We start from the raw sequence: 23,320 nt of genomic DNA, 5'->3' as shown, positions 1-23,320 counted from the left end.
TATGACCCACTTTAAGTGTTTCTTTGTACGATGTTTTTCATCTTTTTTACGTATTATTTCATGTTTTATGTACCCTTGGTCTATCAGAAACTATACTCAATGTATTCATCAATCAATTAACAGCCTGTATTCGTCCACTGCTGGACATAGGCCTTTCCGAGAGCGCGCCACCACACACGATCCTCCTTCCTTCCACATCCAGCCAATGCATTCATGCTTCTTTATGTTATTCAGACAGTGGATAGTTTTGCGTTTCTCTTGAGATCTTTACTACTGGCATACCTTTCCAAGAGTTCTAAGTGTTAGCAGAAACATGGTGTCTAATGTTAAAACCGTATAGATGAACCTACTGAGAAATTGAGTGAAGAACATCTATAACAGTACATGATTTCCCAGGGCGCACTAACTCGGAATATGTTTACAATGTGTCGCCGTGTACGTCTAGGATGCGCGTCGCGAGATATCTCGAGATGAGATGAGAAAAGACCAATGCGGCGGCACTGAAAATTTCGTTTTCCCTTTCGTCTCACCTCAAAGAAAGAGAGAGAGACAGATATTTTCGATTTAATTTTTGCGAAATAATAAATAATCAATGTGTTAATCCAGGGTATATTTTATCCATTTTAAATGAGACATACAGTCTATGGAGACTGTATGTCTCATTTAAAATGGATAAAATACAGACTTGGGTCTAAATAATACTAAAGATGCAGAGCTGAAAAAATGCTATAAATTAGGATAATTAAGACCTCATGAGGTAAATTTTTAAAGAAATCTGTATTAGCCCTTTCAGTTAAATTACTTGTTATAGGTGGGCAATAATTCGTATCTTTTTAACTTAAAATTTATTGCATTATCAGTGTCAAACTGACTGGCGACAGTTTTAATAATTATTTGACACTAACTTGACACATCTAGGACAATATATCATGTCAAATCACTTGGAAAACTGTCAATTTGATGAACAGAACATTTGACAATGGCATTGATTGACTTTGACATTGACAGCCTGCTTTTGCCAACTTAACTGAGGATTAGTGAAATACGCATCAAAGAGTATATAATATGTCACCGTTAAATTGTGAAATACGTTGTAAAATACGGCTTCACTTCGATAGATTATAGTATACCGAAAAATAAGACGTTAAATTGTAATCAATATGTTCAGTCCACAATATATCGACAGATTACAATATCGCGAGTGAGATAATAAACTAACGTATTTTACAATTTAATGGTAACATATAATTATGTATAAATCATTACAATATGCATTTGCAAAGCCGGATCGGTGTGAAAATAATGAAATCAGCTTATTTTCCCTGTTGGCGAATATTATTTAGGCTAAGATTCTAATGGATCTGGTAAAATATACAAAATTTTAGTACATTTCACATTTCTGTATCGTTTTTCGTATTTCAGACATCTCGTTTCAGCTAAATCCATTCAATAGTTTGTGTGAATGTGTAACAAACATCCATACCAACTTTCGCGTTTATAGTATTAGTAAGATATTGTTATCTGAAATGATGATCAGATCAATAATAGGAACTAGTCAATTTAGGAATTGAAAGGAATGAACACAGAATATTGTGTTTACGTTCACTTGGCATTATGAATTTATGACCTCTGAAACATTGAGCGCTCCAATTTGGCTTCCAATCAAGAAATCGCTCGCAAGTTTATTTTTGTCTGCAGTTTGTTGAAAGATTTATTTTTAGACAACTGTTATGCTTGTAATCACTGAGTTGTTATCAATATTTTGCGTTTTCAAGAGCACAGCATGGAATATTAATCTGATATTATTGATCGATTTAAATCCTAATATTTTTTTTTTCGTGTTGAGTTAGTGCCGATGGCTCCATATGGGACCACTACGGCGTCACCGGGGGGTTTGGGCGAGCGCAGAAGCATCGCCTGATGAGACCCGAAGGCTGAAATAAAGAAGAGGACGGAACGGCTCTCTAAGGGCTACTCCTATGAGACTCGGACCTCGGCTTAGTATTCGGGAAGGTGTAACCGTGACCTGAGTGAATCAGTCACTCCTAATATGTTCGGCTTCGTACCTTGCCTGATACTACACATTATAGTGTAACATTTATAAAGACGACGTGTGTGCTTGGGTACGAGTATAATGTAACAAATTAAGATCTTATTGTAGAATTCGTTCATGTTGCTTACTGGCACGGACCCTGGATTAATTGAAGTATTTTTTTAAATGAACTATTTTCAATTTGTGGTCATTCAAGAACAATTGGTTTAAATAATACACATCGTTATTTAAAATTAATAAAACTAACAAAATAAAGCTGTTATTACATTTATTAGTACCTCCGCAGTTAAGGTGCGGGAATCAAAACCGAGACATCCAAGGTCCGGAGATTGGGATATCCAAGGTTCGGACATCTTTGGATGTCTCGATGACGGACCGTTGGACTATAGTCACTAAGTAAATATAATAATAGTATTATACAAGCTATTGTCCATCTATAACGCAGAACATAGATAAAGCTAAGCTAGATCTATATTTTATACTATTGTTGTACCAACAAGTTATTGTGTAATTATTATTAAAATCAAACACACAACAGTAAGGTCGGTTATTAAAAATCTTAAAGGACAGATCAGGAACCATTTCCTATACTCACTTCCCTGTGTAATTTTAAAAATTTTGATTGTATACACAACAATAACTAAGAATTAAACAGTAAATGATAAGGTGGCCTTTGTGTGAGCTGGCGCGTTGCGGCCGTGTCTCGAAGGCGCCGTTGCGAGGTTGCTACGTCTGTCTGCCTTACAAGCTGTTTGTGAATGTAGCGAATAGTAGCCTTAATATATTAGACCAGGTGCTATGAGATATTGAGTGTGCATAATTCGAGTACCGCATTCTGATTACAGTTTTGAAAAGCATGAAGATTACGATTCTGCATGTTGACAGGAAGTCAATTTGTCCATTCTTTGTTATAGAGGTCCCTTTAGAGTAGAGGATATGGACTGAACAAATGCTTTGTATCAGTCTTATTGCTTGTTTTGTTATGAATATCCAATTTTTTATCATGAAATTATCTCAGTATTAGCTAATCTATTAAAAAAAACACAAGAAAGTTTTCAACAAGAAAGTCAAGAAAAACACAACAAGCATTTTTAAATACTTACATAACTCCGAAACTACTAGATGAATTCAACAGAATGCGATCCTCATATTATGCACACAATACCTCACAGCGCCTGGTCTATATGTTTGAGTAGCAAACATTTTGTAATTAATGACGTCAACTTAAGCCTTAATAAGCTCTACGGTAAAGGAGGTGGACTCAACATTGAAAGAAACTTGAACTATTTTAGTATCCACTCCTTACACAGATTCTGCATACTGTATTCCATATTAATAAAATGTGACATATATGTATTCTAAAAAAAAATGCTCGGATATAAGCGGTTCCCCATCCCATATCACAATAAAATTTTGAAAAAAATGTTTTATTTGTGAGTTTGTCATTATGTGGATGTACATGAAGGAAGCCAGCTTATGAATTAGTTATTCTTTTTAATAGAAGTTGTAAGGAAACTCTTTTTATATACATATGCAAAACATAGATATAGATAGCAATATAGATTTCCCCTAAGATTAATAAAAGTACGGCCGGATAACGTGTTACATCATAACTGTTCTGCTGAATGCTCGTATCGCTCTAATAACTTGGGAAGGGTGAGATAAAGGTGACCTTGGCGTGAGGCTGTTACTTACAATTTTTATTGAAGAGCTTTTGAATGGCTCGGGTTATGTAACGAACGTGTTAGCAACTATGACCGGTTTTTAATAGACAAGGAATTCTAAAACTAATTCTTATAAAAATATGTATTTTTTTTATATTTTCCTAGTGATAGTTAACCTAAAATTGATTGTTTAATAAAAGTCTTTATATAGCTACCTACCTACTCGTATATATTAGCTGATGATAAAGTAATAAAAAGTGGCTACCACCAGTAGAGTTCAATTTCTCCAATCTCCAATCATCTATATCTATACTAATATATGTTTATAGCTGAAGCGTTTGTTTGTTTGTTTGATTGAACGCGCTATTCTCGAGAACTACTGGTCCGATTAGAAAAATTCGTTCTGTGTTAGATAGCCCATTTATCGAGGAAGGCTAAAGGCTATATATTTTCCGTTTTCCTACGGGAACGTCAGCTAGTTCATTATAAAGGTTTAAAGGTACGCAGTTTCCCGAGATTTTGTAGATGTCCTAAAGCTCTTAATTTGTCATATATCCAATCAAACTTCCAACAGGATGTAATCTTATGTTAATGTTTATGAATGTTAACGATGAATGTTTTAAGGTTATAGGTATTTCAGTATTAAATGTTACCTATCTAGAAGTTACGAAAAACCAATACGAATTTCGTAGTAAAGATGTAAACAAAAGTTGATCGTTTCTAAATCTTAATTAATCAACTTTTCGCAACAAATTGGCCCCTGCCAAGCTTAATAGTGATTCGTTATTTGAGTAATATTACGCAAAGGGAGCCTACAGCCAACTTTGATACCCGCAAGGCGAGAAATTTCGTATTAAAGCGTAATTCGCTCGGAGCGAGCCGAAAGCCGAGGGAGCGTTCTTTTAATAGCTGTCGCTTTATTGGATTTCCAATAAACTTCATTCAAAGTCAAAGTAGATTTGACCTCATAAACTATAAAGAGTATTACGAGCATCCGACTGTGCGTATTTTCGCTGTAAACTTCTGCAGTCTGCTAAAAACTAATGGACGTCTGCGACTTTGATCATGTAAATGTTACCGTTAAATTGTAAAATACGTTAGTTTATAATATCACTCGTGATATTATTATAATCACTTCCGATAGATTATAATATACCGAAAAAGTACACGTTAAATTGTAATGAGTATTTTCAGTTAACAATATGACGGTAGATTATAATATCACGAGTGAGATTATAAACTAACGTATTTTATATGTGACGTGACATAAACACTCTAATCTATTTAATATTTTAAATGCAAAATTGTCTTTTATTGTTGCTCTGATTGAAGATTTGAACTTGAAGGACACATAATCAGAAACAAAAATTGAAAATTTCAAGTAGGCTCTGTTTACAAGCACTTTTGAAACGTCAGTTGACTATTTGTAAAGATTCTACCATCAGAAAGGTTTTTACTAGAGGTAGTATATGTGAATACACATGAGTATTCTTACTCAATTTATCTCTACTTTGAGCATTAATTCCTTTACAATATGGATATTAACGGACGGACGCGTGGCGCAGTGGGTAGTGACCCTACTTTCTGCATCCACGGCCGTGGGTTCGATTCCCACAACTGAAAAATATTTGTGTGATGAGCATGAGTGTTTTCCAGTGTCTGTGTGTATTTATACATTATATAAGTATTTATATGTAGTATATAATTGTATATTAATATTATAATATCAACTATCTTAGCACCCATAACACAAGCTACTCTGTATGCTTACTTTGGGGCTAGATAGTGATGTGTATTGTTTAAGTATATTTATTTATTAAAAAAAAAAAAAAATGAAAGGAATAGTGTTTATAGATTTCAGCGTTCAACATGTCCTTATAATAAACACAGCCATAACATAACTGAGGTTCTATTATTTGAAAGTTGACTTGAACTTTCAATCTAGTATTTACGTAGTTCTTTTCAATTTGTCCACAGATCGGTAGATCGTCAGAATCTCCAATCGACTTCGTAGTGATGGACACAGTGGCGGGTGACAAGACGGGAGAGACCAAAGTGCTGCAGAGTACGATATCGCGGTTCGCTTGCAGAATCCTCTCGGACAGAAACGACGTGAACAACTGTCGGATCTACGCCGCCGGCTTTGACTCCTCCAGGAACATATTCCTTGGTGTAAGTACATCATTGAAACTATTGAACCCAAATTGGCTGGGCAGCATTCGGGAAACTTCGCTATATGTATCCAGTGGCCGTGCTGTCCTTTCCTCAGTGCCTAAAGACAACAAACAATGCAAGTTGCCAGAAATGAACTATAGTTCCGAGTCTTGGTCACTATTGCCCTTATAAGAAGGTTCACGCAGTGGGCGATGGTACGAACTATAGACGTTTAGAGTATATCTGATAAGTAAAGGTAGTAGTATTATTTTAACTTGCAAAGTGCTGTCCATTGAATATTATTATTTGTATGATTGATAGATGCTTATTGATTTTTGAATCAAATTATTAAACGTTTTTGATGCTCTATAAGTCTATACATTCCAAATATTTTTGTTGGAACGTCTACTTATTCACAAATTTATTACTTTAGATCCAATAGGACCTAATCAACCGAAAATTTTTCAAATCGGTCCAGCAGTTTTTGTGTAACATACAAAAATACGTAGGTAGAAAATATGTAGATAAGTGTTGTTATGGTTACAGGAGAAAGCGACAAAATGGACAGAGAACCACGAAATAGACGGGCTAACGACGAACGGTGTACTCATCATGCACCCACGCGGCGACTTCTGCGGCGGAAGCGCCACCTGTGGGCCGTGGCGCGAGACTTCGGTCGGTGGCGCCGTATTCTCCTTGCGCGAGAGCCGCTCGGCGCAACAGAAGGTACGTCCTGCTGACACCTGTGGGCCGTGGCGCGAGACTTCGGTCGGTGGCGCCGTGTTCTCCTTGCGCGAGAGCCGCTCGGCGCAACAGAAGGTACGTCCTGCTGACACCTGTGGGCCGTGGCGCGAGACTTCGGTCGGTGGCGCCGTGTTTTCCTTGCGCAAGAGCCGCTCGGCGCAACAGAAGGTACGTCCTGCTGACACCTGTGGGCCGTGGCGCGAGACTTCGGTCGGTGGCGCCGTGTTCACCTTGTGTTGAAATACATTTAGTCCCTATAACTTCTGACTTTTCAAACTAATTTTTCCTTTTTAATTGTAAAATGTATTGATGTGTATTATTAACATTTTCAGGGTTTGCCGTGTCAAGCAGAGACCAATGTCTTAAGGGACGGTACTATGGTAGACTTATGTGGAGCCACACTTCTATGGAGAAGCGCTGAAGGACTTAAAAATTCACCGGTAACTATATACATACATACCATTACGCCCCATTCCCATATAGGTAGGTAGAGACCACATCATTCCACTTACTACGATCCTTGCATATCTCCCTTGCTTCTTACATTCTCACCAATCCTTTCATACAAGTTAAGGGTTCTCTTGACCTGGCCTTTAATGAGATGAGAGGATGTCCTGGATTTGGTCTAGGAACTTACTGTCTTTACTTGCTTACTTACCTATTTCACAGGCAAAGATCTTAAGCCTGAAGCAATTTTTCAGGTACGTTGCCGCCTAAAAACCGTCAGAGATATTTATTATTCTTCCAAGTTTGTCCGCTTGTATCGTAGACTACATAGTCACTCAACATCAGGTGGCATCGCAGTAAAGGGCTAATTTGGCATAAAGTAAAGAAAAAACTGAATTAGTCCCTAAATAGTTGATGTAACTGTTTACAGACGAAGCGAGACCTGGAGGCGCTGGTGGATGAACTGAACGCGGGGCGGCCGCAGTGCCCCGTAGGGCTCAACACGCTGGTCATCCCGCGCAAGCTGTCCTCCGCGCACCAGGACCTCAACCAGCCCTACGTCTACCTCAACTGCGGACACGTACAAGGTTCGATAACGATTTTTATTAATTGAAGCAAAACTGGTAAATGAGGTGATCGTGAAGTTACAATAATCTTTTTAACATAAAAATGGAACCAACTACAAAGATGTACTTCAGTTATTGGGACCAATCTGGAAGTATACTCTTTTAAACAAAAAAAGAATTTTAAAATTGGTTAATGAATGACGAAGTTATGAGCTGAGAACTTCCTCCTTTTTTAAAGTTGGTTAAAAAGTATAAACATGCGAGGCTTTTAAGTATGCGTGCTGCCATCTACTGACTGTTTTATTTTATTTTAAACTACCAGTAGATGGCGTTCTTGGAGAACTTTGAAACAATCCCTTTTTGTAAACTTTTAGTACGGGCGGGGGTACGAGCCTCGAGGCAGTGCCTCCTTGCCCGGGTGTGTCGCGAGGGACATTGCTCCCCAGGTGTTCTCTTCCAACCCCTCCCGAGGTTGAGACTTTTCAACCTAGGCGTTTGGGTTTGGGTCAAATCCGGTGGCCATACCCACTGTAATATTAGATGGGAATTCTTGTAGGTGAACACTCGTGGGGCGCGGAGGGCAGTGAAGCAGGGTCCCGGCGGTGTCCCATGTGCCTTACCGCGGGTCCCGTGGTGCGCGTGTGCATGGGCATCGAGCCCGCCTTCTACGTGGACTCGGGCCCGCCCACCTACGCCTTCAACCCGTGCGGGCACATGGCGTCGGAGCGGACTGTCAAGTGAGTGTTTAACTCCGCCCATTGAAAGAAAGCGTTTCTGACTACACAGGGACAATGGCATCGCAAGCGAAGTGTAAAGTAAGTACAAAACTCGCCCCATTGAAAGAATACATTTCTAACCTTAATGGCATTAATTGCATCAAGTAAACTCTATGTTCTGTTTTTCGGAGAGGATGTTAGGCTGAACTCTCTCTGTATCCTTTTTCCATCCAGTAAGTCGTAAAAACTGTGTCATGAAGTTCAATGGACTATTCTAAGTAATACTTCTTTACGCACGCTTGATTTGGGAAGTGAGTTCGTGAATGCTTCACGAAATGTGATATCAAATCTTTTAAGATGTGTACTGCCATCTATAGACGTAGTGAAACAATATCTGTTATTTTAAACTACCAACAGATGGCGTTCTTACAGTACTTAGAAACAAAACCTTTTTGTACACAACTAGAACCTGTTGCTGTTGCCTGAGGCTCATAGATGGCGTTTTTTACTTCGCTTATATTAGCTTTACTTGTAACTATGTATGTAAGAAAATCTTGGAATCTTAATTTGACCCACTTCCCGGTCTTCGATTAGGATGAAATTTTGCACATGATCTAAGTTCTGATGACAATACACGGCTAGCTAAGAAACGTCATTACAAATCCAATATGGCGGCCTCCCCAAGAACACGGACTGGCTGTTTGAAATCCACCCCCATGATATGGCTATCAAATAAAAGGGTCTGCTGTCAGAAATACGAAAAAAAAGTCACGTAACTTAAATCCAATATGGCGGACGTCCAAGATGGCGGACAGGCTGAAATGAATTTTTTTTTAGTTTTTTTAAACTATTCATGTTGTTTTTTTTTCAGATATTGGGCTACTGTAGACATACCGCACGGCACAAACGGCTTCCACGCGATCTGTCCGTTCTGCGCGTCGCCGCTGCAGGGCACGCCGGGCTACGTGCGACTCATCTTCCAGGACAACCTCGACTGAATCTCTCGCTCGCACGCACTGGTGAGCACCCATGAGTGACTGAGGCAGGACATTGTAGTGTTAAAGCCTGGACCAGAACAATATAAAAGACTGACGCCATGTTGTCAAAACCAAGGAACTGATTTCTACGATGTTCATACTAAACATAGATTAGTTAAAAACCTCTACTCAGGTTTATTTTGTTTAGTTATCATCTTAATACATAAAGGTATCTCAAAAATCGGTTAACATATAAAGTTGAAATTTGGTAGGGAGTTAGTTCATGGGCAGTAGAGGTCCACTAAGAACGGATTTTGCGAGAGGGTCGGGTTAAGGAGGTCTAAGGGCGGACGAAGTCGCGGACGTCCGCTAGTACATACATATGCAGGACATAATGATACATTTTTTTTATGATAATGATACAGATTATTTAAATAGTTTTATAAGCTGTGATAATACAAAATGTGATAGTACTATAAGATTGGCTGAATATTTTCTGAGCTCTTCATATACTTTAACAATAACATAAACTTTAGTTTTAGGTTTGCATTGCAGTTACAGATTAAATTAAAAAGTTAACTCTCTCATCGCTCAAACTACGATAATAATCTTTTTTCTCTTTCTTCCAGGTCCACTTGCGATAGGTGTAAAAGAGACAACAACAAAGTGATACAAGAAATACGCGACCGTCGACATGTAGGCAGTAAGCGCTTAGTGGTAATGCGCCTTATTTTACACCATCAATGCATTGTGAACATGATTTATTTTCCCTCACACTGTTGTAACCATAGACTTAATAATATGGCTAGAAATGGCAAGAATTTTAATGGCAGTTAAGTCGTCGGTGTGTAGACAAAACGGGGACTATACAGTTTTTTGTAATATTTTTTGATAAAATTTCGATTAGATAAAACTGTATAGTTTAAACTGCGCAGTTAAAGTTATAGTCCACATAACGAAACGGAAGATTCAGTTTCCACACATACATGGTTGTTCATCTTATAGGATATATCTAGCATATATTATATTATTATATATGCTAGGAATAGATTGCCTATATGTGTGTATAGTTACTTATTACATACAAAATTCAAGAAATTGCTTGTAATATCTGGTATGTAATCTTGTCTGTATTTATACGCGTCTTACGTTGTATAAATTGACTGGGTCAAGTGTCTGTGGCATTGGTCCATATAGTTTGGAGTGCACACGCCACTTCTATGGTTCTATTAATTCTATGGTTGTAACAAATTAAATTTCTAACTACCCTCACCCAGTAAAAAGTTATGAAATCTCACCTACATTGACTATTTTTAGACATTAGCAAGCATATAATGATTTTATTGACAATATCAAGGTGAGTCCATAATGTTATAGCAACTTTTCATTGTTATCTATTTAGGAATTATACCATAATTTTGCTGTGTATTACAAAATATTACAAATATTATATACATTTACATATAGCAATAATTACACACTGTTTATAGTATTGTAAACGGTAAGGATCAACATCAAGCAATAATAATATAACAAATTCGTATTAAGTATAATATTACATGGTAGATGTTACATATAACATGTTATAAAGTATGGATTCATCTGAAGCAAATTTATTATTATGACATAATTACTAATTAGGCATAGCTTCCAAAAAGTGCAATAATTTTAAAATTGGTCCAGTAAGTGCATAGTTTACAATGAATAGACAAATCAGACCTAATAATTGTGATATGTATTAACGAATATAAGTCGCGTCATGTCAAAAGAGCACTGTTGGTAATACGTCTTAACGCAATTTGCTAATCAAATGTGTCTTATCTTCTCAATTATATAGGTATTATTTATTATTTATAATATATAGAAAAAATCTGACATAATCTCAAAGTACTGAGATTTACCAATAAAATACCAATTGTTTTTGTCTAAGTATTAATTGCCGTGATAGCCCAGTGGATATGACTTCTGCCTCCGATCCTGGAAGGTGTGGGTTCTAATCCGGTTAATGGCGGATAAGAAATTAAATATCACGTGTCTCAAACGGTGAAAAACATCGTGTAGAAACCTCTGGAATTAAGGAAATTCTCTGGTATGCACCAGAGAATTTCCTTAATTCTCTGCGTTTCTGAAATCTGCCAATCCGCTTTGGGCCAGCGTGGTGGACTAATAGCTTAACCACTGTCATTCTGAGAGGAGACTCAAGCTTAGCAGTGAGCCGAATATGTGTTGATAATGAAGTACTAATAAAGAGATTGACATTCAGTGTTCTATTCACATGACATAACATATACGCTTATATCAAATAGTTGTGTCAGAACTACGGGGAAAAATATTACTTGACTAATATACCATTAATGTTTTATAATCTGACATTATATTATTATTAATCTCTCGACAAGGTATGGTAAGAAAATAAAACATGGATAAGACATTGAATGCATCAAATTATAACTTGGCAAGTTCATTGATGACATGATGATATGCGGGCGACGGGGGGAAGGACTGCGCGGGTATGAATTCGAGCGCGCGGGGTATCGCTATCCCGTCCCGCGCGGACCATCGTGAGTGTTACGAACGAAGTTGCCAAGCTATATAAATGTTATTCTTTTAAGTATCTGATAGCTTATTTGTCATTTGTTAAAAGTTTTTTATCTTTGTCATTTGACATAAAGTAAGAAGGTGACAAAACTAATGAGATTTATCCGACACTTATGACATAATTATTCGTCTTTCAAGTTGGTACTAAGTTTGTAGTTTGATATGGTTTTGTATATATTTTAATTATAAAATAATTAATAAATTTTTTTAGTAATTGCATAATTTTTATTTAAAAATGCATTTTTGGTCGTTTTTTTTTTATTGTGCATATGTTGGAATGTATTATTTATTATAAACCATTATCAAATCTATAATTACTGCAGCGTACTGGTGTATTGAAAAATCATTGCTTTAATACACGACATGTGAGAATGAATATTTTTTTTTTGTATTTGATGCACTCATTTATAATGACAAACATAGTTATATCTAAATTATTTTTACCTGGCATGTCAACAGATACAAACGATACACGTGTGTGTGTTGTCTATGAATGTGCACAAGATGCTTTTTGAAAGGGGGTATGACCCACCACGCTTGAAGCTTCAATAATAGCTTCAAATAGCTCAGTAAATGAGAACTACGATTGTGAAACCGTACTACCGTTAGTATGGCGTTAATAAAAAAAGTGCGTGAGAGAAAGGGAAGCCAGACAAAAAGCGCCGTAACGCGTTACGTTACGTAGCGGTTTACCCTGCCAAACGAAGTTATCACGTGAAAAATGCGGAGTGTTGGGCTGTTGTTTGGGTTGTTGATGTTGCCAGGTAGAAATAATAAAACATTATTTTTTAAAGATAATTTTGGCAATTGTCTCTCGGTTGATATAACAGAAAAATTTTGATGGATTAATAAATTAATTACTAGTTGATGGAATGAAATTAGTGATGTTAAATGTGTAGGATTGTATAAGAGTAATAAAATAGTACAACCATTTTATACTACAATACATGTATTCTATATTTTTTGGCCTGGCAACTCAATTAATTAAATGTTGTCCTTGTCTATGAATAGACGCAAGAAGTCATTTTCGACCAATTTCCAATGCGACTTAGTCTTAGTGCGATGCCAGGCACAAATAATTTACATATACGCGATAACCAACAATGGTATAGTATGCGCCAAACTTCGTGTCCGTTCTGAACATGGCGTATAGCTGCGCACAGTGGTGTGCACTTCATAGATTTAAAAATGCACTGCCAACCCTAGGGGTTCATTGTGAACCTATATTGGAAAAGGAATTTTCCATTTTGTACAATATGTACGTATAGTGCCTACCCTAGTTTAAAACCGTGTTCACGCCACTGTGCGCAATGTACGGAGACAGACTAAATTCCGGCCGTTCAGAGATTGCGTTTTTGACACCTGTGCGAATGGGACAAACTATAATTGAAATTGCGTCGTTTTTCTGTCTTTTTCTCATGTCGGAAACGCAATTTCTGAGCGGCCAGAAATTGGCGGGGTTATAATAGCAATTAAATAAAGGTGGGTTGCAACTTCAGGAAGAGACTAGAAGTTTGGTGCATACATCAAGATTTATGGAATTTATAAAAGTGGTAGTACTTTTGAAATGAAATGTAAATATTTGTTGATTAATTTATGTTGAGGTTTTCGTAGTGTGTGATTTGCTGTATATATTTATAGGAGGGTGTTCAGTTAATTAGGGAAGACGTAAATTATGGGCAATTTATATGAATGTACTATTCATACAGTGAAGTGTATGAACATAGTTGGTTAGTTGGCGTATTTGGTAATGGTTTGATTTATAATGGAGATGTTCAGAACTATTGTAGAAGGACCAGTACTGCACCTAAATTCACGAACAAAATTGTCTGCCATTTTCTAAAGAAAACTTGCTTAGATTTGGTATATATCTTTATACTAAACTAAAAGTTTTTGCTCGTTTTTTTACACTATTAAACTACACAAAAAGGTATTTTTGCGGAGCTCTAACCGACGTACACTTACAACTATGAAACATCGATTCTATTATTTTTATTGGTTTTTCTGCGATCAGTTAAATAACTATAAGCAGATGTATTCTGTGATAACTTCGCTAATGTAAGCGAAGTTATCACATCGATTCTATGGAGACAGTTTTTATAATCGCATATGATCATTGATCATAGAGTTTGACAAAAAAGTAACGTCTAGCGAGGCAGGTCCTATACAATCGGTCTGTGTGAAGACATCTTATAGTCGGTCCTTGTCTTTGTCCTATAAGTTTCTGTGGCGTGCACTTCATGGGTACAAAATGCACTGCTTGCCCTGAGGATTCAGTACAAACTTGTATTTGAGAATTAATTTTCACTTTTTTCCGTATATACTCAGGGACACAATTATCCGCCCACTTTAGTATACTCGCGTATATTAAAGCGGTCGGATAATTGTGCCTCTGAGTACATTTCTGTGTAGTGCCTAACCTTATAGTGAAGCCAAGCTAGATTTGCAATGTATGTCAACAAACAAATTAGAAATTAAGGTAGAAAACATTTATTTTCACACCTAATTTATTTGCCTTTTGTTATTCAAAAGGTATTAACTGTATCTAATTATTCTAAGATTATTAATCAAATTTATTTTCATTAATTTAGGAAAAAGTTAATTAAAATTATTGAAATGATTAGCGATTTATACACTCATTTTTGATTTGTTTGTTGATAAACCTTGCACATCAAATATGGTTTTAGTATAATTAAAATCTTTGTTCACTCCACTGATGACTATATTATCTTGTTATCTCTATTACGACAGATAAATCTGAAATGTTTATCTTAATACCTATCTTAACCTAGGGATATAGTATGCGCCACACTTCGAGTCCGCTCTGACATTATAAAATGCTGAACTTTGCAGCTAATATTAAACGGCTGAAATAGGTTTTTTCTGTATTCAAAACGGACGAGTTTGACGCGTACTATACAATTTATCCGATCGGTTTTAGTATACTTTCCGTATGCAATGGTTTAGGAAATATAGACACTATTAAAAACAGTAAAAATCCCTAATACACATTTTAAAGTCATACATTAAAACCAGGGACTAGTTTCAAGTTACCTTTAAGTAGGTATAATAATTGGAACATTGACAAAGCATTAGCTCCAATATGGTCTAATGTCACTATTTTTTTGGTTTCTATATACTAAGGTATAGTCTATTCTATTCTGGGAAGTCTGTCTGTCTTTCGATGTAGAAAAGATGACAGTGCAAGCTTATTTGTGTCTATAAAACAAAGCTTTATGAATGCAAACACACACAAACGCACAGTAAGTTTTACACACGAAACGGACTTCTTTGAGTAGATTGACTGTAGTCTATAACAGAAGCAATGCTTTATAATTATAATGCAGTACATCTCAAGATCAATTATAATAAGTCATTATAAATATTTACATAACTAGAGGACGCCCGCGAGAAATTTAGTTTTTCAAAAATCCATCAGTAACAATGGATTTTTCCGGGATAAAAAGTAGCCTATATGTCCAAATTTCAGCTAAATTAAATATTTGCATTGATCTCCTATTAAAAAGTGGATGCACTATCAGTAACCAAAAAACGTCCCCACTCAATAAGTGCCAAGCACAACTTCTTGGCACTCTTTTCAAGTAGTCGCATTTGCAAATTCAACCTTAAACTCGATCCTTAGTGTTGAATTTTCTCTGAACTCGTGATTTTATTGAATATTGGACTATGTTTAAAGGCCTTTAGGTATAATTTTCTTTACCAATAATTCTAAAACTGTCAAAGCAAAATTGGCCAGTTTTTAAGTGAAATTTTCTATATGATTGTGCGTCTTTTTATTATAAGAGGTCAATGGGTATTTGTGAAAGAGTAACAAACATCCATACATCCATAGTGGGATGGGAATTAGTGGGATATGTGAAATTAATTCGTTTCTTCTCAACTGATATTTTTTTTTTAAATTTAAAAGTAGACCCGAGTTGTCTGTGACACGGAGGTTGTTCCTTTAGCTTCGATCTCACTGTAGTTTCATCAAATCAAGCATAGACTTTGCACACTAGTGCGGAGATATTCTCTTGCGGTTCGGATGATGTGTAAAAAGAATTATGTAAGTTTTATAGACTGTAGTGAAATTAGCTTATGAGAAAACTGAGAAAAATTTAGTTTTTGTACAATTTGAATCCACTAGTTAGTGATCACACAGCATTATTGTCTTTGAATCGAGATATAGCAACATTTGTTATTCGTATTGTAATGGCGTACGCGCATTTCGGTGGGCTGCATGCATCTCTGTTTTACTCGTGCACTGACCCATTAGCGAGAGCGAGACAGCGAAATGTTTATTCCGCGAAAATACGCGCACGCACCAATAGTTCATATTGATCATAGTACGCAGTAAATAAACATTGTTTCAAAATCGAAGTGTTTGAATGGATTAAAAAAAAAGAAAGAATTAAAAAATTATAAACTTATAAAGATGAAATTAATTATAAAAGTTTGACTCAGCCGTTAGCATTTTTATATAATATATATTTGGATTAAATTAAAATAAGGTTGCTTGTAAATATAATTATTATTGTTTTGTTTATTGAATATGTCAGATCATCGTCTAGCGAGTGATTGGAGCTGTTGACCGAGAATGCTTTCATTTTGTAGCCATTCATTATGGGTCTTTAAATTCGTGAGCGATATACATTAAATTTCACTGACTATTGTGCCTTTGCACTATATGACTATAGGCATCCATATATTTAGACATAGCTATGAATGCCTATGACCAGAAATAGGCGAAATAGCAAAGCAATCGCTACTCTCATACTCCCATGGGCGTCGTCAGGATTCTATCTTGGGGTTAAAATTTCACATTACAAAGTGATACTACCTGACCGAAACTAGTTTTACGGCTGAAACTAAAACCAAATTTCAGTTTCAGTTTTTTCCGAAACCGTTACCAAAAATTTGGTATCGAAGAAACAAAGTTAGTTAAATCTTTGTATATCTTGAAATTTGGTATGAAGGCCCATAGACCGACCGTTCATCTATCGAGGTACGTGAGGGGGGAGACTTACCTCGCTACGCCCATGCATACTCGTACATAGCATAGGCTGACAATTCCAGCCTTAATAAAATTAGGTATCTTGCTATCACTGCTTTAGTTCTAAATTACTTTGTTACAATCAAAATAATAGTCACTAGTCAGTGATATATGGTGTCTTGTGCGCTCGACAAACAAGGCTTAAAGAATTTTGCGTCGGTACATATTTAAATAACTTACGAATTTGACGAACTGTAGACCAAATTCCACTCTGTACTGATAAAATAGGCTTTCTTTTATAGTGTTTTCTTTTATAAAAACTTAAAACAAGGAAGAGTAACAAAAGATGTAAGCTTCTTCGATCAGATAGATATACGAGGCGTTTAAACAATCGAAGAGCAGTCGTAGCTTAATGTCTGTATTTATGCTTCATTACTGTGTTGTAAATTGTGTTGCAAGTACGTGTTTCGATATAATTAGCATTATTTAATTTAGAATGTGGTTTTTAAAGTATGTTGTCCAAGACTATATTGCATCTATCAAAAGGGAAACGAGACTACAAATCTTTTTCAGTTTCTCCAAACAGCTTCCAATTCAAAACAATTTAATTGGCAAAGCTCGTTAAAAAAAAAATTACGCCCCTTTGTAAAGGTGTATAGTCGGAGGAATAATTTCAGTCAGTAAAATGACAGGTCCAACTGTCACTTAAAAGTAAAATGACATTTCATTGACAGTTGCACTTGTCATTTTACTGACTGGAATTAATAATCGTAGTAGAGTAGGAGTTTTTTTCGGTTTATTGTCTGATATTTGGATAAATAATTACAAGATAAATGTAATAAAATCAATATTAAATGATCGCAAAAACGCTGACAAACCACCAATTTGCTGATCTTTTACCTAATTTTTTGTTATACTTCGATTATGATTTGATGCAGTGTAGCCATGGAAAACGTCCTAGGAGTGTAGCGGCGTTTAGTCGATGATCATAATCTCACTGCAAACTATGTTCGCGACACAATAAAATCGAACTTAGTTTGGTGAGCGTACGAATCAAATGTTCTAACGTTAGTCTAAATAAGAACTGAATGCTAGCCTTAATTTTTATTTATAATAAGTGCTAGGTTAATAAAAATGCTCTTTTGAGTTAGAAAATTGATGGGTTGTTTTATTTCTTACTTAGTTAACGATCACACGTAATTTTTTATGCCTGATATGAATTAAATCTTGTAATTAAAAGCGATTTAAAATGTATAGACTGCTATCAATTATTTATTTATAGAAAGCTGATTTGTCTATTTACGATGAATATATACCAGTTCGAAGATCATTTAGACATGATAAAAGGTTAAAAATCATGCCAAATTGATGGAATTTGAATTTATCTGACTGAAAAAGGAAATCTGAAGGAAGCTTTTGAAAATCGGATACCTATGACAATCAATAGTAGATGCAATTTTTGTACAAAACATGAAATCTTAAAAATCCAAATTTCAGATACATTGGTTCAGTTATTTTAACGTGAATGAGTAACAAACATCCATAACGAACAAACTTTCATGTTTATATTAGTGTGATAGTAGTTTCTGCGTCAAAGGTGGATTATTGGAAAAGATAAACTTAATTGACCTTTTTAGCGCAGTTGGTAGTTCTGTGGTTCTCAATAGCGAGGCATTGGGTTCGATCTCAGCTTGGGTCAGTTTAGGATGTTATATTTTTTAAATTGGCTTAGGTCTGGTCTGATATAGTTAGCTAGATAACTACACTTCCGGTTAATACGTACCACCAAGCTATTTAGCGTTCTGGTACAATGCTGATGAAAGCATCAGCGGTATAGGTAGAATAAATTTGAAACCTCTGAGTAAGTCGGTTTCTATCTTATGGCAGGCGTCCACATATACGCATTCAGACCAATTATAGAAGGACCTGTATCGCACTCATAGTCACGAACATAATTGTCTGTCATTTTCTGAGGAAAACGAGCTTAGATTTGGTATATATCTTATACTAAACTAGAAGTTATTGCCCGTTTTTTACACAATTCAATTACACAAAAAGGTATTTTTAAGGAGCTCTATATATATCGATTCTATGGAGACAGTTTTTATAATCGCATTAGATCGTTGATCATATATTTTGACAGAAAAGTTAACGTCTAGCGAGGCAGGTCCTATACAATAATTGGTCTGAGATCGTACCAAACGGATTTTTAAATTTACGGTACATAAAATTCGTTCGATGCTATACGTACGATGCGGATCTGTCGACACCTGCCTTTACACTGCATCGTCACTTAACATGGAACTTGTCATTGAATAAAAAAATAATAGCTCATATTATTTTAATAGTATTTATTGTAAATTAAGCTTAGTAGTAACAAGCACTCTGACGTATTGGTCGTACGCGGTGGCGACGGCGAGGCCGGCGTGGTCGCGGTTCCAGTCCAGCGCGTTGATTGGCTGCGAGCTGATCACCATCCGCTGCAGGCGCTGCAGCTTGCCGGCCACGCCCACCGCCACGCCGGTAGAGTCCACTTGGAACCTTTGCTCGGGGTATTTGCTACAACAAATAGTAAATTACTAGTCCACTCCACTTGGAACCTATATGATCGGGATATTTGAAGAAATAGTAAATTATTAGTCCACTCCACTTGGAGCCTATGATTGGGATATTTGCTACAAGAAATAATAAATTATTTGTCCACTTGGAACCAATGCTTGGGATATTTGTTTCAAGAAATAGATTATTATTAGTCAACTTGGTATCTTTGCTCGCGATATTTGCTATAACAAGTAGGTACTCATGGGCCTAAAATGAAAATTTCTCATCTCTCGCAACAACTTTGGAAAACTTCTTGAATAATTGAGGTATTTTTTCCATTATTCTTCAACAAAGATCAACTTACTATTTCCACAGGGACACCTGTCCATTGCCCGCGCATGTGATGAACACATCTCTGTTCTGCGGCAGATGTCGCGCCACCCATATTGTACCACTTTTTGCTGAGTTATCTAAAACCTGAAATTATAGGTAATACCTATAATTAAATAAACTTCTATGGTAGGTAATGTTTCTATCGTTTACTATAGGGGTACCTATAGTAAGGTTGTAGGTAAACCAGAGATAATGGTCCTTAACAACACGATTCCTATCGGGTTATCTTTTAAATTCACGAGTTTTACGGACGTAAAATAATTTAACGTAAGAACTCAGCCAAACACACATTCAGAATAAAAAAACACATGAACGGGTTACCTACGAGAAAATTTCAGTCTTCGCTGCTGGTAGGTACCCATTATAATAGTAGGGAGATCGAGTGACTGTACATTTAATAAAATTGTAAAAAATCTAAAGTTTACAAAAATCGAATTTTTAAACCACAAGTTTAAGTGCGTACTGGGATGGAGTTTGTTTGATTTTGGTTTTGGAAGATACTTATCTATTTTATTTATAATAATTTAAATTTTATTACCTGAGCAAAGCCTTTGGAAGGGTTTTGTGTTCTTACATCAAATACATGGAATTTGCCTTCTAATGTGGTCGCTACCAATTTATTCATTGGTATATCCTTGCGATCGAATTCAGTGAAACACACCTAAAATATATACTTAATTACATAAGTGAAACACGTGCTTATCACATTAATATAATTAATTAAGACGAAAGTTTGTGTTTTTTTTTTATTGTATACAAGTTAGCCCTTGACTACAATCTCACCTGATGGTAAGTGATGATGCAGTCTAAGATGGAAGCGGGCTAACTTGTTGGGAGGAGGATGAAAATCCACACACCTTTCGGTTTCTACACGGCATCGTACCGGAACGCTAAATCGCTTGGCGGTACGTCTTTGCCAGTAGGGTGGTAACTAGCCACGGCCGAAGCCTCCCACCAGCCAGACTTGGACAAATTAAGAATCGAACCCAGGACCTCCGTATCCGTGGCCGTGTCCGTGTCCGTGTGTGTGTTTGTGTTTGTGTAATGATGATAATTTATAGGGTGCTGGGGAGTATTTGCCATAACTTCAAGGTGTTGACGAGTCCACTTATAGGAGACGAACTGCTTAATATTTGTTTAGCTAACAAATAAAAACTTTTTGTGTTTTCATACAAAGTAATTCAAATAATTCCGACTATCTATGTAACACAAGCCTTTAACCTTGCATTTTAAAATTTTAAGGTTAGGCTACATCATAATTATAAGGATGCATCTATGAGACACATTTTAAGATCTATTTACAAAAGAAATATTATTTACTCCGAAAATATTAATCTTTGAACATTTTAAATTAATTTTCTGTAAACAATATACCTAACTCCAGAGTTATGGAAAATACTCCCGAGCATCCTGTATAAGATAACTTACCCCATTTTTCAAATTGCACTCCCACCTGAGCGACATGGTCCGCAGGTCAAACATCTTCAAGTCGCCATTATCGTAGCCAGCGACAACTATTCTCTCTGCATCATTGAAGGAATTCCCAAACGCCACAGTCCAGCAGTCGCGCCGTGTCTCGCCTTGCGCTGGCTGCATATTGGCCACTGGTTTACCCTTTTGTCTAGGGTCCCATACCTTTACTGTACCTGCAATGAGTCAAATAATTCATTAAAACTGTCTGGTTGTGTGGCTTTGGATCAATTTATGATATTTTCTGTGAGAATACAGGGATAAAATATAGCCTATGACACTCATAAATAACATGGCTTTCTAGTGGTAAAAGAATTTTCTAAATCTGTTCAGTAGATCCAGAGATTATCCCCTACAATACCACAAACTTTACCTCTGTATATTAGTAATAGTAATTAGCAAGTATTGATTTGGAATATTGGGAATATTGAATAGGCAAAATAATATAAGTAAATACTCTTTTTATTGAAGTAATTATTCATTTATTATACTCACCATCTCTGCTCCCTGTGACTATTTCAGGAGCACCACAATTGACAATGTTACCGCCCATTCCATCAATTGAATTAATAATATCTGTATGCTCTTTGGTAATGTAAACTTGACAACTCTTCTCTAAGTCCCTGCATCAGAAAGCATGCGACACAAAAGAAATATATTTAATTTTAATTTACTTGATTACTAAAGTGTTTTTCAGATAGCATGTGTACAAACCCACGACTGATGCACGTCACTTCCCTGCACGCACGACTTCACACTTAATTTCACATTAATTTCGTTCTTACAACATACGTACCATATTTCTAAAGTGCCCTTAAAGTCGCCGGTTGCAAGGCGCCTTTCCACGTCGCTGCTAGCTCCAAAAGTGCCGCATTTGAACGAAACTGGCCTCTCTATCTCTTTCACCTTCTTCAGTTCCCCGGAAGTAATTTCAAATATCTCTAGAATGCCTGTCCCTTTGGGCAACGATCCAATGACAACAAATTTTGCGGAACACGGTATCCATTTACAATCAAATAAACAATGATTCATATTGTGCTCTATATGAGTTATTATTTGAGGTGTGTGCTCATTGTCCATGTCCATTATTCTACTTCAATTCTTGTTAACTTTCCTATTCTTCAATTTTGTAACCTATTCCAGTTTTTAGAAAATAAACAAAACAACTGGTTGCTATAGTAACCTATTGACAGTATTGACACTTGACACTGACAGCTGCTTTTTTTATTAATGAGCTCTACGGCTTTGGGTTCTAGCCCTTTTGAGCCCATAGTAACTTTGTCATCACGGTAGTTTAGTTTATTTTGAAATGTTAATGACAAATTTACAAACGCATCACTTCAAATATTTTGTACAGCAATAATTTAAGCTGCTATGAGTCTGCCACAGATTAGTGCTGCTGTCCTATACATAGTATTAGACAGAAAGTAAATAGACGACAGAGGCCTAGTTCGGACTACTTTAGTATTTTACTTTTTAGTGATTTTAGTCGAGTACGATTTTTGGGCAGTAAATCTAAAAGTGTTCGTACTCGACTAAAATATATGTAGTAGTCCGAACGTTATAAGAATAGAGGCTTCGCGGGTGAACTTCTGCGTCTGTTGCTATTGTGTGAATAAATTATTAGGACAAGTGCAACTTTTCAAGTTATCTTGCCTTACAGCTCCGTTCCAATAAGGCGAAATCAGTTTTATAAACAGAGTACGACGAAATGGTAAATTCTATAGCCGTCTCAGACCAGTTACCATAGGACCTGCCTCACTACACGTTACCCCTCTGTCAAAATTATTTAATCACGATCTAACGTGTTATAATAAACTGAGTCTATATAATCGATGGTTCATTGTATTAAAATTACACTGTTTTTTTACATTATAGTTGTCTGTATGGTGTAAGGACACAGGATTTGTATATTTAATGTTGTTAAATATTTTCGATGTGCGAGTTTACCTCGTCCCTCTCAAAAAAAGACCGACAATTTTGTTGGTGAGTTTGAGGCGATAG

The 23,320-nt window shown here is 36.2% G+C and overlaps 2 protein-coding genes across 3 annotated transcripts in view; one reads left to right on the top strand and one right to left on the bottom strand.

The window, feature by feature from the left end:
* Positions 1–18,071, top strand: part of LOC112058371 (protein pellino) — a 97,633-nt gene extending 79,562 nt beyond the window's left edge. For both annotated transcript variants that reach the window (XM_052888147.1, XM_024099150.2), the window contains exons 4-10: positions 5,695–5,889; positions 6,418–6,597; positions 6,948–7,055; positions 7,493–7,649; positions 8,185–8,365; positions 9,216–9,363; positions 9,951–18,071. In XM_052888147.1, the coding sequence (XP_052744107.1) occupies positions 5,695–5,889; positions 6,418–6,597; positions 6,948–7,055; positions 7,493–7,649; positions 8,185–8,365; positions 9,216–9,342 (948 nt within the window). In that variant the 3' untranslated portion in view covers positions 9,343–9,363; positions 9,951–18,071. The remainder of the gene's footprint in view (positions 1–5,694; positions 5,890–6,417; positions 6,598–6,947; positions 7,056–7,492; positions 7,650–8,184; positions 8,366–9,215; positions 9,364–9,950) is intronic.
* Positions 18,072–19,248: 1,177 nt separating this feature from the next.
* LOC112058372 (dynein axonemal assembly factor 10) lies at positions 19,249–22,399 on the bottom strand. The gene is made up of 6 exons (XM_024099152.2): positions 22,113–22,399; positions 21,812–21,939; positions 21,275–21,492; positions 20,385–20,507; positions 19,818–19,930; positions 19,249–19,471 (listed from the first exon to the last, which is right to left on the bottom strand). The coding sequence occupies exons 1-6, from the start codon at positions 22,394–22,396 to the stop codon at positions 19,264–19,266; spliced, it is 1,074 nt and encodes a 357-aa protein (XP_023954920.2). The 5' UTR covers positions 22,397–22,399; the 3' UTR covers positions 19,249–19,263.
* Between the last annotated feature and the right edge of the window lie 921 nt (positions 22,400–23,320).

This window comes from Bicyclus anynana, chromosome 21, assembly GCF_947172395.1.
Source record: "Bicyclus anynana chromosome 21, ilBicAnyn1.1, whole genome shotgun sequence".
NCBI lineage: Eukaryota > Metazoa > Arthropoda > Insecta > Lepidoptera > Nymphalidae > Bicyclus > Bicyclus anynana.
Note: the sequence above shows the minus strand (reverse complement) of the source record. Positions and strands in the feature narration are given on the sequence as shown.

Excerpts from the sequence above, each read along its gene's own strand:
- LOC112058372 (XM_024099152.2), bottom strand. The coding sequence starts at position 22,396 with ATGGACAATGAGCACACACCTCAAATAATAACTCATATAGAGCACAAT. Across the intron at positions 21,493-21,811 it reads AGTCACAGGGAGCAGAGATG|GTACAGTAAAGGTATGGGAC; the intron begins GTGAGTATAATA and ends GACTCATTGCAG. Across the intron at positions 20,508-21,274 it reads AGTGCAATTTGAAAAATGGG|GTGTGTTTCACTGAATTCGA; the intron begins GTAAGTTATCTT and ends TATATATTTTAG.